Source organism: Molossus molossus, unplaced genomic scaffold, assembly GCF_014108415.1.
Source record: "Molossus molossus isolate mMolMol1 unplaced genomic scaffold, mMolMol1.p scaffold_m16_p_5, whole genome shotgun sequence".
NCBI lineage: Eukaryota > Metazoa > Chordata > Mammalia > Chiroptera > Molossidae > Molossus > Molossus molossus.
The window spans coordinates 8,644,885-8,658,151 of record NW_023425388.1 but is presented as its reverse complement, the minus strand read 5'-3'; the positions used below and the strand labels follow the sequence as shown (position 1 = coordinate 8,658,151).

The 13,267-nt window shown below is 46.7% G+C and overlaps 1 protein-coding gene across 1 annotated transcript in view; it reads left to right on the top strand.

Moving 5' to 3' along the window:
* Positions 1-1,655: 1,655 nt before the first annotated feature.
* The window catches only part of IGSF5 (immunoglobulin superfamily member 5), a gene marked incomplete at its 5' end in the record, with an annotated part of 34,091 nt that continues 22,479 nt past the window's right edge, over positions 1,656-13,267 (top strand). Inside the window, 3 exons of the mRNA XM_036243623.1 lie at positions 1,656-1,686; positions 2,726-3,043; positions 8,426-8,725. Of these exons, the coding sequence (XP_036099516.1) occupies positions 1,656-1,686; positions 2,726-3,043; positions 8,426-8,725 (649 nt within the window). The remainder of the gene's footprint in view (positions 1,687-2,725; positions 3,044-8,425; positions 8,726-13,267) is intronic.

Here is a 13,267-nt window from a genome sequence, read left to right as displayed (position 1 = left end):
CTGCTGGGTGCACCGTCAGGGCCATTGCGTGCCCAGGGTTTGGTGCCGCCTGTTTAACTTAAAGGTCAAGTTCAAACTGCGAGTTTCCTTTTGGTACAGGTCCCTCCTCCCTGGCTCCCTCTCACCCCCCAGCTGCAAAGTAGGCTGTGTAGCCTCTCTGGCTTCTTAGGCACAGCGTGGCCCGCAGGGCACCCACAGACAGACGCGGGGGGAACGGCGTCTGGAGTGAGATAATCGACCCCACCCCAGGCTGAAGGGCTGCAGCCGCAGCTGGTTCTTCTGTGGCTTATTCTGCTTCAGCTGCCGGCCCGGGTCTCAGCCGGCTCTGCAGCCCCAGCCCCTCGGGCACTGGCAGGGAGTTCCCACTGAGTCAGGAGTGGGGACAGCACTGCTACTGCGCTGTGGACTGTGGAGCAGGTCTGTCTGTCTTTTCTCCGTGCGTGGAATTGGCTGCTGCTTTCCTTTTGTCCTCCTGCAGGTGTAGGTCAGGGCTCGTGGAAACAGCCCAGTTGGCACAGCACCTGTGGCTTTCCTGGGGAACCATGTCTGCCTGCCCTTCCTCAGGCTCTTTTTCTATGAAATCCCAGACCAGAGGGATCCTGGACCACAGCGACTTGCCCTGGGGTAGGGAGAGCATCCAGTGTGCGCTGTTATTGAAGGGACACTTCCCCCTTTTTTCTATAGAGCCCAGAGACAAAGCGAAGAATAGAGAAGGGTGGTAGTGTTTACCCAAACACAGGTGTAGCCTAGTTACCGCTGACCTTCCCTCAGTTTTGTCACTTTGGAGCTGGCGGCCCCCTCCTTGACCCTGGCTGCCTCTCCGCCCAGTCCTGCCGGCCCCGAACCCTGTCTGTGCATTAGTTCATTGTCTGCCCTCACCCTGTTCTTGTGGTGCATTCCCACAGTGCATTCTGGGTATTCAGGTGAGGTGTTGCCGTATTAATGTGTGTCCAGCTGTGTGCTTTCTTCCCAGAAAACTTGAGGGCTGTAATGAGTTCTTTTAGAACCTGTCTTATAACTTGACTTTATCAGGTTGGAAGGAATGGGGGCTGCAGTTACTTGGGGACACTCAATGTATATGGCGAGCTGCCTGGTCCACCCACAGGGATTATGCAACTCCACAGGGGATCAGGAATCCCTCAGTCCTACTGAAGTTCGGTGTGTGGTCTGCCAGGGTGTCTTTTTGCTATAAACCCAGAGGGAGATCGGAGGGGAGGGGCGGACAGGAGGGGGAATGCAGAGCGGGAAGGTTTGAGAACTACCACTGTGATCGAGGTCCTGGGATGTTGCTGGTCTTCAATTTTCCAGCATCAAAACACAGGTGGTGGAAGGTGGGAATAAGTGATCTTGAAGTTTATCCATCACCATGCTTTGAGTTATTACAAGCACGGGAAAGTCTGGGGAAACTCTGGCTACCAATGCGCTCTTGTAGGGTGGTAAGAAAATCAGTCCTAAATGACCCAAGGATCCCTTGAGTTCTTCACGTGCAGAACATGCTCCATGTCGGGGGATCATGACTGAGCTTCCGTGAGCCGGACAGTCTCTGAAGCTGTCCGGGAAGGCCAGCCAGCATTGTGATCCTGGTTAAACCAGAGTCAGAGCATCTGTGAGCCCAGGGCAGAGTGTTGTGACAAGTGTGATGGAAACATGTTATTCAATCTATGATTTTCTTGGCTGGTCTTGCAGGTCAACCCGGTCCCTTCCTGCAGGTCACGTAGTAGTGACTGTTCACTGAGAGCCCGAGGCTCAGGTGAAGGGCTTTCCCTGGATCATCCTTTTCGGTTCTTGAAACAAGTCACTGCGGCACTACTGTCCCTTTGTGCAGCCAAGGAGAGTGGGGCCTGGAGAAGTGGAGATGAGTTGTCCTGTGAGCCAGGCCGCTCGCTCTGGAGTCTGTGGTCTTACACTCTAGTGTTGACTTTTAAACTCAACCGGATGTGGTGAGACTTTTGAGGGGTCTGCCAAATGCATCCTTTGAATGTTCTCATGAAGGCATCCAACTCCCTGCATCTTTCTACCCATTACCCCTCTCTGTGTCTTGTCATGTCCTTAGGAGGAAGGGTGTGGCCCCAATGACAGTACTGTCTTCTCGATGATTCGACAGCTCTGCTGTAGCTCCATGATAGTATATCCAGGACCCGACTTTCATCTCTCTCCAGCTGTGCTCCTTCTCCTGCACCCTTGGTCATCCTCCAGGTGCAGACACTGTCCTAAGCACCCATGTGGGGGCTCTCAGGGAGCAGGCACGGGCCACAATCACAGCACGCCTAGGTCCTCATTCTCCTTGTGGGGACAAGGCACCCCACCGTCCCCTCTGAACCCTGGGAGAAGATCCTCTTCATTTCAGTGGGAAGACAAATGCTCATTTGATAGTGAAGCTGAAAAACTTCCCTGGTGGGGGCTCTCTGGGCCACGCTGGGCTCAGGTACTTAAGGTCACAACCCCCAGGAAGTGGAGAAGGAGCACGGCTCCCTCACTGCCAATCCAGCTGGGATGCTGAGGGCTATGGAGTGAGCGGAGGGACGTGGACAGGCTGGAGGGAGTGACTTCCTGGCCACTGCACGCTCCTGATCTTCTGGGGAGACCTAGTGTTGGGACCAGTAAGACATGGAGTCTGAGCCATAGGACGGTCACTCAGGGGTCACAACTTGTAGGCAGAAGGGTTAAACTCTACACGTGATCTATATAGATTCATTCACTTACTTGGAAAACTGGTGTCTTTTAGCTTCTGGATCCAGCTACAATATCATCGACGGACCCAAGAATGCAACGGTGCTGGTGGGCTGGGAGGCCAGCTTCAACTGTACCGTGTCGCAGGGCTGGAAGCTCATCATGTGGGCTCTGAACGGCATGGTGGTCCTGAGCGTCACGCCCAAGGAGCCCATCATCACCAACGACCGCTTTACCTCTGCGAGTTATGAGGAAGGCAATAACTTCATCTCCGAAATGATAATCCACAACGTGCAACCCAGCGATGCGGGGCTTATCGAGTGCAGGCTGCAGAACAGTAACCTCGAGGGATCCGCCTTCCTTTCAGTCCAAGGTGTGTATGCGGGCAACTGGAGAGGAGAGCTGGCCTCCGCTGGGGCCAGTGTCAGAAATGGAAGGGACCTTGTGAAGTTCATGTCATATATGGTGACACAGGGACACCTTCAGCTGGTCTTACATTTAGAGTTATTCTGAGCCGATGAATATTTTGTTCTATTTATCACTTCCCTCCCCTCTCCCATCCTTTTTTCTCGTGTGGGCTAGAGGTCAGTTAGTGTTGCACTGAGAAGTATTCTGAACTTACGGGTGTTGTTTTGTTATTTGTTCATTTCTCTCCCGCCTTCCTCACTGACTCTCTACTTCCTTCCTGTCTCTTTCCCTTTCTCCTTGTATCTTTTTGTTCCATTTCTATGATTAAGACTCTTAAAGACAGGTTTTGTCACTTTTCCATCTCATCCATTTCGGAACCTAATAGCTTTTCTGGAAATACATCCCAGAAGTCTCCCTGGGCCAGTTGCCGTCACCCTGATTCAGAGAGAGAGAGGACCGTCATCGCCCTGTCTCCAGTCTTTCATATGCTTCGCTGTTTCTCTGCCTTCCATCAGTTTTGACTTTATATCACTTTGACACCTTTATCAACTTGGAATCGTGTTTAACTTTTCCCTTTTTCCAGCTTAATTTCCTGAATTTATTCTTCTTCCCCACCCCCAGCGGTTTTTACAGACAAAGCTGTGTCAAGGGTTTTAGAGAAAGGAGTAAACACAATGTGTAATAATGGATAACTTATTTTGTGTTTTCAAAGAATTTTTAGGTGCTGAAGCGCATGCTACGTAGTGAAAAAAAATAAAATAAAAAGGAGGATTTACAAGGATTCAGAGCATCTTTATCCAAGTTGCATCACTTTGTATTCCTTAAAAGTGCAATTGTGCACGCTTCCCAGATGCACTGGAGGAAGTGGAGCTCCTGCTGTATGCGACAGCATTTGTGTGTGTGTGTGTGTGTGTGTGTGTGTCATACGTGCCCCTAGCAGGAAGCAAACCCGGGACTCTCTGGTCCGAAGCCCGACGCTCAACCGCTGAGCCAAACTGGCCGGGGCGCGGCAGCATTTTTTTACAGCAGACACGCTGCCTTTGAGATTTTTCTTACGTATATATGTGCTTGTCTAGGAGAAATTCCCAAAGATTTCCTCTGTATTTACGCTACTATGAAATCCAATCGGATGACATTCGGTGTAGATACATGTCCACCTATTTCTTTTTTTTTATTTTTTATTTTTATCCTCACCTGAGGACATTTTTCTATTTTCTGTTCAGGTAGAGTGGGAAGGAGAGAGAGGAACAGAGAGAGAGAGAGAAACATCGATATGAAAGGAACACATCGAGTGGCTGCCACCCACACGACCGACCAGGGCCGGGGACAAACTGCAACCGAGGCACATGCCCTTAGCGGGAACCGAACCCGGGTCTCTCCGGACCGCAGGCCGACGCTCTAACCGCTGAGCCAAACCGGCCAGGGCCATGTCCACCTATTTCTATCTGCATGTTTAAATTTAGCCAAATCATCGTATCTTTGCGTTACGTGTCTTTACTTTCACGTGGTTTAATTAGGGGCACCATGATATTTTATGCTGTTAAGTGATTTTGTGAAGCTACCTGGATTACTGGCCTGGTTTGCCTGACCAGATTCTTATTACCATAATTTGTGGTATACGGGAAAGGACACGGGAGAAGGAATCAAAGGTATGAGTTCTGGTTTTTCTTCCACCAGTTACTCACCTTGGTGACCCCTGAATTGGCTAAATTTCTTCATCTTTAAAACTGGGACAAGCCCTGGTTGGTTTGGCTCAGCGGTTGGAGTGTTAGCCTGTGGACCAGCGAGTCCTGGGTTCAGTTCCCGCTAGGGGCACGCACCCCCCCCCCCAAAAAAAATAAATAATAAATAAAAGTGGGACAAGACTCCTCTGCCCGCTTCTCAGGTTTACGGTGAGGATCAGATGACGAAATGATGGAGGAGGGGCCTCGTAGGGGTTAGCAGTGCAGGCTCGGGCCGACTGCTGGGCTCCAGCTCCAGCTTCACTGCTGACTGAGTGTGTGACTGTGGGCACCAGCGCATGACCCTGTGCCCGGGTTCCTCATCAGGTTGTGAGATCAGGCGCGTAGGCCTAGGTAGAGTCTGTAGAACAGCACCTACCCCCGCACTCTCTAGGTGGTCATTCGCTGTTATTTACTGCATCCCCAGCGGGAGCATGCCACTGTGTCAGGATGTAAGGGGGGCCCAGAGATCAATAGAGGAAGACAGAGCCTCGCACAGAACCGAACAACTGCACGTGCGTGAATAGCAGTGGCGCGCTCAGATGCTGGCCACTGCGCGGGCAGGGGGAGCTCGGGCTCACATGGGGAAGGGGCGAGAGAATCAGCAGTCTTCGAGGACTCCATAGGAAAGGTGCCATTTGAGGTGTGCCTCAGAGGTCTGTAGACGTTGGCCACACGGGAAGTGAGAGAGGAGGAGGGCACTCCTGGATCAAGAAGACGGCCAGGGCATGACTTATTGCTATGTTCATATATCAACTTCATAAATCCATGTGGCTTTATAGCACTTCTTCCCAAAGCTATAGATCTATGAAGAATCTTCAGACATGCATTTCTAGGTGTTAGTGATTGCTGTAGCTTTTGGTTTTAAAACAAATAGATGAACAAGTGTCTTGGGAAGTTCAAGTCTTCTCCAAGGTCCTGAGGAGGGACCCTGTAGAATGGGACAGAACTCTGTCATTTTACCCTGGTTCCGTCGGTCTGAATGGCACTTTGTTCTCTGAGGAACAAATGTTCTGTGAACAATAGGGTCTCTTTTAAGGGAAAAGAATCTTGAAGAAAGAGGAAACACCCAAGTTATCTTGAAAGTGAATTATCCAAAGATTATTTTGTTCTCCTCAACTATCAACGAGAAAAGTAAAGAGAACTTACTAACTCCATATTAAGTCATTCAAAAATCTTTGTAAAATGTTCTAGCTATCACCTAATATCAAGTGTCATGAAAGCCAATGGGAAAAGTTAAATCACAAATATACACAGAAAAAGAAAATGCTTCCATTTGCCCAATCCACCAATTTAATCATACACAACCTCTAGACCTCTTGTGTTTTGAGGGCCAATTTCTTCTGTTATTAACTGAACCAGTAGCATTCCTCTGGGTTTCTGTCATCTTAAACCTCTCCAACCAAATGGAACAATGAATGAACCCGAAAGAACAAAGACAAAACCCTTTGGCCTTAAGGGACCAATCTGGCGCCCTCTCATTGTTGCATGTGCAGTAATCCATGAATTAGCAAAGGTGCTCTACTTACTCCAAGAGACTATTCAGGAAAGGAATAACTGGAGTAACATTTCTTTTTGTTTTTTGTTTTTGGTACATGCCCCTAACGGGAACCGAACCCGGGACTCTGTGGTCCGCAGGCTGATGCTCCAACTGCTGAGCCAAACCAGCCAGGGCTGGAGTAACATTTCTGAGCAAGAAGAGATTTCAGAGAGGATCCAGTTTAGGGTAGTCTGGGAATTCCAGGTATTCCCAGGGTGGTCTATGAGGTCATGACTGTTTTCATTATAAATAAGATGTTAGTTGCTATTCCCACTCTCATTTTCACGTGTGCACAAGGAGTTTGCTACTGCACACTGAGGAGGTCTGCATAACTCAGTGGACCAGTGATTTCCAAAGGACTGAAGTGTAAGGGTAAAAAGCCATTCAAAGAGCCAGATGGAGCAATGGATTGTAACATAACAGACAATGAACATCTTTATAGAGATTTAGATTCCACAGTGCAACTGACCTTTAAGAAGCCACTACTTGTCAAGTTTTGGTGTAGTATTAAGGAATATCCAAGGAAAGCCTATGAAATGCTTCTCACTGTTTCAACAATATATCTGTATGAGTCAGATGTTTTTTACAAATTTGAATGAAGCAATATATTGCAACAGGTTGAATACAGAAGGAGTTACAAGAATCTAGCCAAAGAGTAAAGAGATTTGCATAAATATAAAACAATATCACTCTTCTAATTTATTTTTGTTTAAGATATAGATATTTTTCATAAAAATATCTTAATCTGTCTGGCTGGTGTGGCTCAGTGCCTGAGCATCGACCCACGCACCAAGAGGTCGCTGGTTTGATTCCCAGTCAGGGCACATGCCCAGGTTGTGGGCCAGATCCACAGTGGGGGGCATGCAGGAGACGGCCAATCAGTGTTCTCTCTCATTGATGTTTTTATCTCTCTCTCCCTCTCCCTTCCTCTCTCTCTCAAATCAATAAAGAAAAATTAAAAAAAATATATATTAATCTATATTACCATATAATGGGTTTTTATTGTTATTTTTCAATATTTAAAAATAAATATTTAATTCTCATTTTAAACATGGTAAGTCTTGATAGAGATAACCCACATAAACAAAAAGCCTTGGTGTCCTCATTGACTTGTAAAATTGTGTGAAGTTTGAAAACCATAAGGATTGAAAATCACTAATCTAGTCAAATCATCTCATTCGACAGGTAGAAAAGAGCCTGAAAATTTCAGTGACTTGTCCAAGGTGATGCCAACTTTGTGGGAAAGCCAGGATTGTGGGCAGGGCAGAGGTTTTGATTCTTAGTCCAGTGTTCTTTCCGTTATATTATGCAGCTGGGAGTTTTGAATATCTTAACTGGAATGTTTCAATGTATCTCTATTTCAGGAAGGCTGTCTTTACCAGGGCCAGCCCTCAGGTGATTTCAGTGACATTGGCACACACCAGTGTTATTTTCAGATGGGTTATTTCCAGTGTGAACACTGGCACATGTGAGTGGGCCCTTAATAAAAAAACTTTTAGTTTATCTGAGCAATATATTCTGATATTTGATTGAGGGTAGTTATTTCTTTAATTCTATTGGATTTGACTTTGATTTAAATTTTAACTAGAAAAAATATTTTAAGGCATATCATAGGATATTATGTTTAAAAATACGTGATTCCCTCACCAAAAAAAAAAGAGAATCCGATTGACCAAAGGGACTTCCCATGAGATTAAGATGTGTCTACCTTACAAAGAAAAGAAGGTAAAAGTTATTTCCCTTTTTGCTTTGGCCCCCAGGCAGCTCCCAGGACAACTTTAGTTTAGCCCCCATGGCAGGCACATCTGTCCTCTCTTTCCCATATAATTTATACTTCCCTAGATCCTGATTTTTATTCATTTCTCTGGCACTGTTTTCTGATGAGCAATCGCACCTTCTTCTGTGGATCTCGAAAGTACAAAGAAGACACAGGTGCAAGCCCAATTAAGGTTTCCTGTTACAGCCACAGCCAATTTGGATTTGGGGAGTTAGCCCTCATGCATTGTGATTTGAAGGAAAAAAGAAAGAAAACTTGGAACTGAGAGGCATGGTTGTTCCTTCAGAATGTTTCACTTTTCTTCTGTAGTCATGGGGAAGTTGCTCATTCCCAGTGAAAACCTTGTGGTCGTGGAGGACGAACGCTGCAATGTGACTTGCCATGCGGTGGGCTGGGCCCCGCTCCCAGATCTTTCCTGGAAGATCGGTGTTTCAGCGAGTCATTCGGCATATTACTCCGTTTGGGAGCCTGATGGCCTTCAAAGCGTCCTGAGCGTCCTGGTTCTGACGCCGCAGAGCAATGGGACGTTGACTTGTGTGGCTGACATGAAGGGTCTGCAAGTCCAAGATGCGCTCACTGTAAATCTCACGGTGGTTCCGCCTCATCAGGGTAAGTGAAGACGTTTTGCTTTATGTAAAGTAAATTATTATTGACTGCTTATATTTCCTACGTCCTGTTGCTTAATCCCAATGTCTAGGAAAATTGTACTGTGACCTTGATTTCAGGTAGGCATGGAAATGGAAACAAATTACTTCAAGTGTCAGCTTAATGACCCTGCAATATCACTTTATCTTACAATCCCATCTTCAAGTATTTCTCCCTTTTCTACTTACCGACGAAATCATTAAGAATCTTGGCAATTAGTAGCATGAAACAGCATCAAGTTCAGAGATCAATACGTGAATTCAATGTTTTTCTCCAGTTTTTACTCTTTGCTCCTGTTTGATCCCATCCCGGGGCCAATATGAAGAAAGCGTTTCTAGGATTTGAGGAGGGGGCCAGGTCCTCTCAGGTTTCTTCCCATCTTAGTGGGATTAAAAGGTTTCATTTTTTTGTACCCAGCAAATCCACAGTGTATTTAAAAGCACCACGTCTATGTATATTTTTAACGGGACTAAATAACACAAATTTAAAGTTTAGATCCCAAAGAGAATCTACTTTGGCATATGAAGAACTCTAACCACACACCTTCCTGAGGCCCGTAGACCCTGCCTGAGCTCAGAGTCCACGGGGCCAATGAGTAAACAAGGAGGTTGGGGGCTGGAGATGGACTTGGACATCTTTACTTTATAAAAGAGGGGAGAGACGGGAGGCCTGCAGAAGTGCTGTGCTTTTGGGTCATACAACTGGCTGGGGAGAGGGGCTGACAAGCCAGGGAGAGCTGCTCTCTTGGTCCAAAGCTTCTCCTCATATGAAAACTCTTTCACCGAAGATCTTACAAAGTTCAAAACACAGCTACAGCCAAAGCAAGGTGATGATGATGGTGATAGCAATAATAACAATAATAATCAGCACTACATAGCATTTGCCAAGTAAGGACACTGTTTTAAACTTCTCAAGTATTAACCAAATAAACCTACGTGACAGCCCCCGAGTGGATGCTGCTATTCCTGTTGCAAAGATGAGGTGAAAGGGACACAGTATGGTCTGGAATTGGCCCATGTCCCTAGAGCTAGTAAGTGGTGGGAGGTGACCCTGCCAGTCTGTCTTTAGCATCTGCTCACCTGTCAACTCTGCCCTCCACCATGTGAGCAGCCGCTGGAGGTTGGCGGGTCATGGGGCTGACAAAGCCAAGTGTAAGTGTGTGGCTTAAACAACAGAAATGCATTATCTCACTGTTCTGGAGGCTAGCTCTCTGAAGTCAAGGTGTCAGCAGGGTTGGTTCCTTCTGAGGTCCATGCGGGAGCATCTGTCCCATCTTCTCCCCCACCTTCTCACGGTTGCTGGCAATTTTTGGTATTGCTTGGCTTGCAGATGCATCACCCCTGATCTCTGCCTGCATCTTCTTTCTTTAAAAAAATGAATTAATTTTTGTTACAGACATTTCTCCATTATTTCCCATAGACACCCGTCTCCCGATCCTGCCACCTCATAGCACTGCTGTCTGTGTCCATTGGTTATGCATCCATGCATATACATTCTTTGGTTTATTTCCATGTGACGTTCTTCTCCCTGTGTGCTTGTGTGTGTCTAAGTTTCTTTTTCTTTTTTTTTTTATAAGGACATCGGTCATATCTGATTAGGGCCCATTCTACATCCAGTTCGACCTCACCTTAACCAAATTGTATTTTCTATACTCTCTTCCCATATAAAGTCACATTCAGAAGTACTAGGAGTTCGTACTTTAACATGGATTTTGGGGGGACACAATTCAACCCATGAGAGATGGTGTCTCTGTGAACCTGTAAAAAGCCACTCAGAGCCCAGCTGTGGTCAGCATGAGTGGTTCTGTGTTTGCAGAACAGCGACTGACACCAGTGCGATCCAAAACGAGCTTGCCCCCGACGTTAGGCCCTTGTCTCTGTCTCTACCTGAGATGCCCAGAGACCAGGCAGACAACAGAAATGAAAGCAAGAGTGAATACACTCAGGGAGATAGAGAGGGGGTGCCTGGCAGCACGCTCCATCCTCAGGGAGCAGCTGCATCAGCCCAGCTGGTGATGCCAACAGGGATGGGGACCCAGGCGCTGTCAGATCTTTGACTTGACTCTGGTGCACCTCGTGCTCTTGAGGGTAAAGGACCCAGAAATTGGTGCTTCTTTAATTTTAAGTCAAAGTAAATTTATTTTAGCTGATTAAACTGAAAGGAACTTAGCTTACTCTCCAGCAAGACAATAGAATGAGGAAGTGAGAATCCAACTAGCTTGCTTTTCTTCCTCCAGATTATTGTTTTGAAAATTAAAAACCCCAGAAAAGTTGTAAGAATAGTACAATGAATACCTAGATACAATGAATGTTAACATTTTGTCCTGCTTGCTTCTCTCTCTCTCAGCTTGTTCTTTCTTTTTCTTGCTGAACTATTTGCGTGAGTTGGAGACTTGATGACACTCTGCCCCTAAATACCTCGGCATGTGTTTCATAAGAACAAGGCCATTCTATGTATCCCCGATGTAGTGGGCAGTCAGGAAATTTAACCTTGATACAATACTTTTATACAATGTACAATCCATATTCAAATTTCCCCAATGGTCCTTTATAACCAACCCCCCCAAACCAGTATCTAGCCAAAGACCAAGCATTGCCCTTGGCTGTCAGTCTCCTTTAATCTCTAATAGTTCACCCACCATTTTTTTGTCTTTCCTGATATAAACATTTTTAAAAGGTAATTTCAATATGGACCTGTCTGAGTTTTTCCAACACACTTTGATTTAGGCTAAATATATTTGCCAGGACATGAGTCATGTGGGCACACGATGCCATTTTTCTTTCTTTCTCATTGATAGTGAGTTTGATCATTTGGTTAAGGTGGAGTTCCTGAATTTCTTCATTGTAAAGGTATCTTTTGCTTTGATAATTAATACATCATCTAGAATACGATGTGAATACCTTGTTTCTCAGTATTTCACCTGATAGCTTTTGCATTCCTCATAAGTCGCTGCCAGAATCAATTATTGGTTGGTGGCTGTAAAAGCGTGATTTTCTGGTACGATGATTTTTCTGTCTTTATTAGTTGGCGTTCTTCTGCAAAGAAAAGACTTTCCTCTCCCTTTTTTCCCTTTTCTAAAAATAGTTTTTAGTACGGACTCATTTTCAGTCAATACATTATCATTTGCTTCTGTCATTCATTTTGATGCTCAGATTGCTCTAGATTTGGCCATGGGAATTCCTTGCAGCTGGCTCTGGCATCCCTTTGACATGTCCCTGTCAGTTGTTGAGCACTTGGTCCAATAAGCTGTTGCAACTGCTGTAAGCTCTCCCCCTGTTCCAGCCTGTAACCCTCCGTTTCTCCAACCAGCCAACCCAGCTTGCTTTAAGCTACTTCAGTATGATCTAGTGTGGCCTGGGCTTTGCATAGGAAGATTTAAAACAGTTCCATTCCCACCAAATGGAATGAAATGGACTGTTTAAACCACACTTCTTAACGAGGTAATAATGCAGCAAAGAGCTCTGGTCTGATGGGTGGTGCCCATGGAAATGGATGGGGAGGTTAGCTTGTCTGCAGTTTTTCTTCTGTGGGGGAGGGCACGGGGCACTCAGTTTCCCTGGATCGGGTTTAATTCAGCTGAATTCTCCTTAGCCTAGGACTAGTGAAGTGAGCAGCCCTAATTACGGCAGCTGGAGTCCCCACCGCCTCACAGAGGAGAGCCATTGGGTGCATTGCAATGAGTCTTACTTTATTGGACTCATTTGGAAAAGGGTAATTTGTTTCTAAATTATTCATCAAGTTCCAGAGCAGCTGGTGGCTGGCTGCTGTGGTGTGTTTTATGTAAGTTTTAGTAGATGAAGACCTGATTGCAGCTCCGGCTGGCAGAGCGGGCGACCAGAGGCTTCTAGGGGCACACCAGCTCACGGGGAGCACACCTGGTTCATGGGGAGCACACCCGTTCATGGGGGGCACACCCGTTCATGGGGGGCACACCAGGTCATGGGGGGCACACCAGGTCATGGGGGGCACACCCGTTCATGGGGAGCACACCAGGTCATGGGGAGCACACCCGTTCATGGGGGGCATACCAGGTCATGGGGGGCACACCAGGTCATGGGGGGCACACCCGTTCATGGGGAGCACACCAGGTCATGGGGAGCACACCCGTTCATGGGGGGCACACCAGGTCATGGGGGGCACACGAGGTTCATGCGAGCTCAGAATGAACGAGGCTGCGCCTGGCCGGCTTCTCTAGGAATCGGATCAACCTCAGTTCCGACTCCCATTTCCTAAAAATGCAAGGACTGGGTGTTCTCTCCAGAACAATGCCTTTGAAGAATGCCAAGGGCAGTTTAGGAAGTCTCATTCTTTCCAGCAGAATGTTGTAGGAAGCTCCTACTGATTTTTTTAAAGGAAAGCATATTGACAGGGCTAGTGGCAGTGTTTTCTAAAAACGTGATTTTCTCGATTCCGGAAGTGAGATGAGCTCCAAGCCCTGCAGACAGGCTCACAGCCCTGCCCGCCTGGAGATGAGCACTGGCAAGCCGTCTGTCTGCCCGTCTGCCC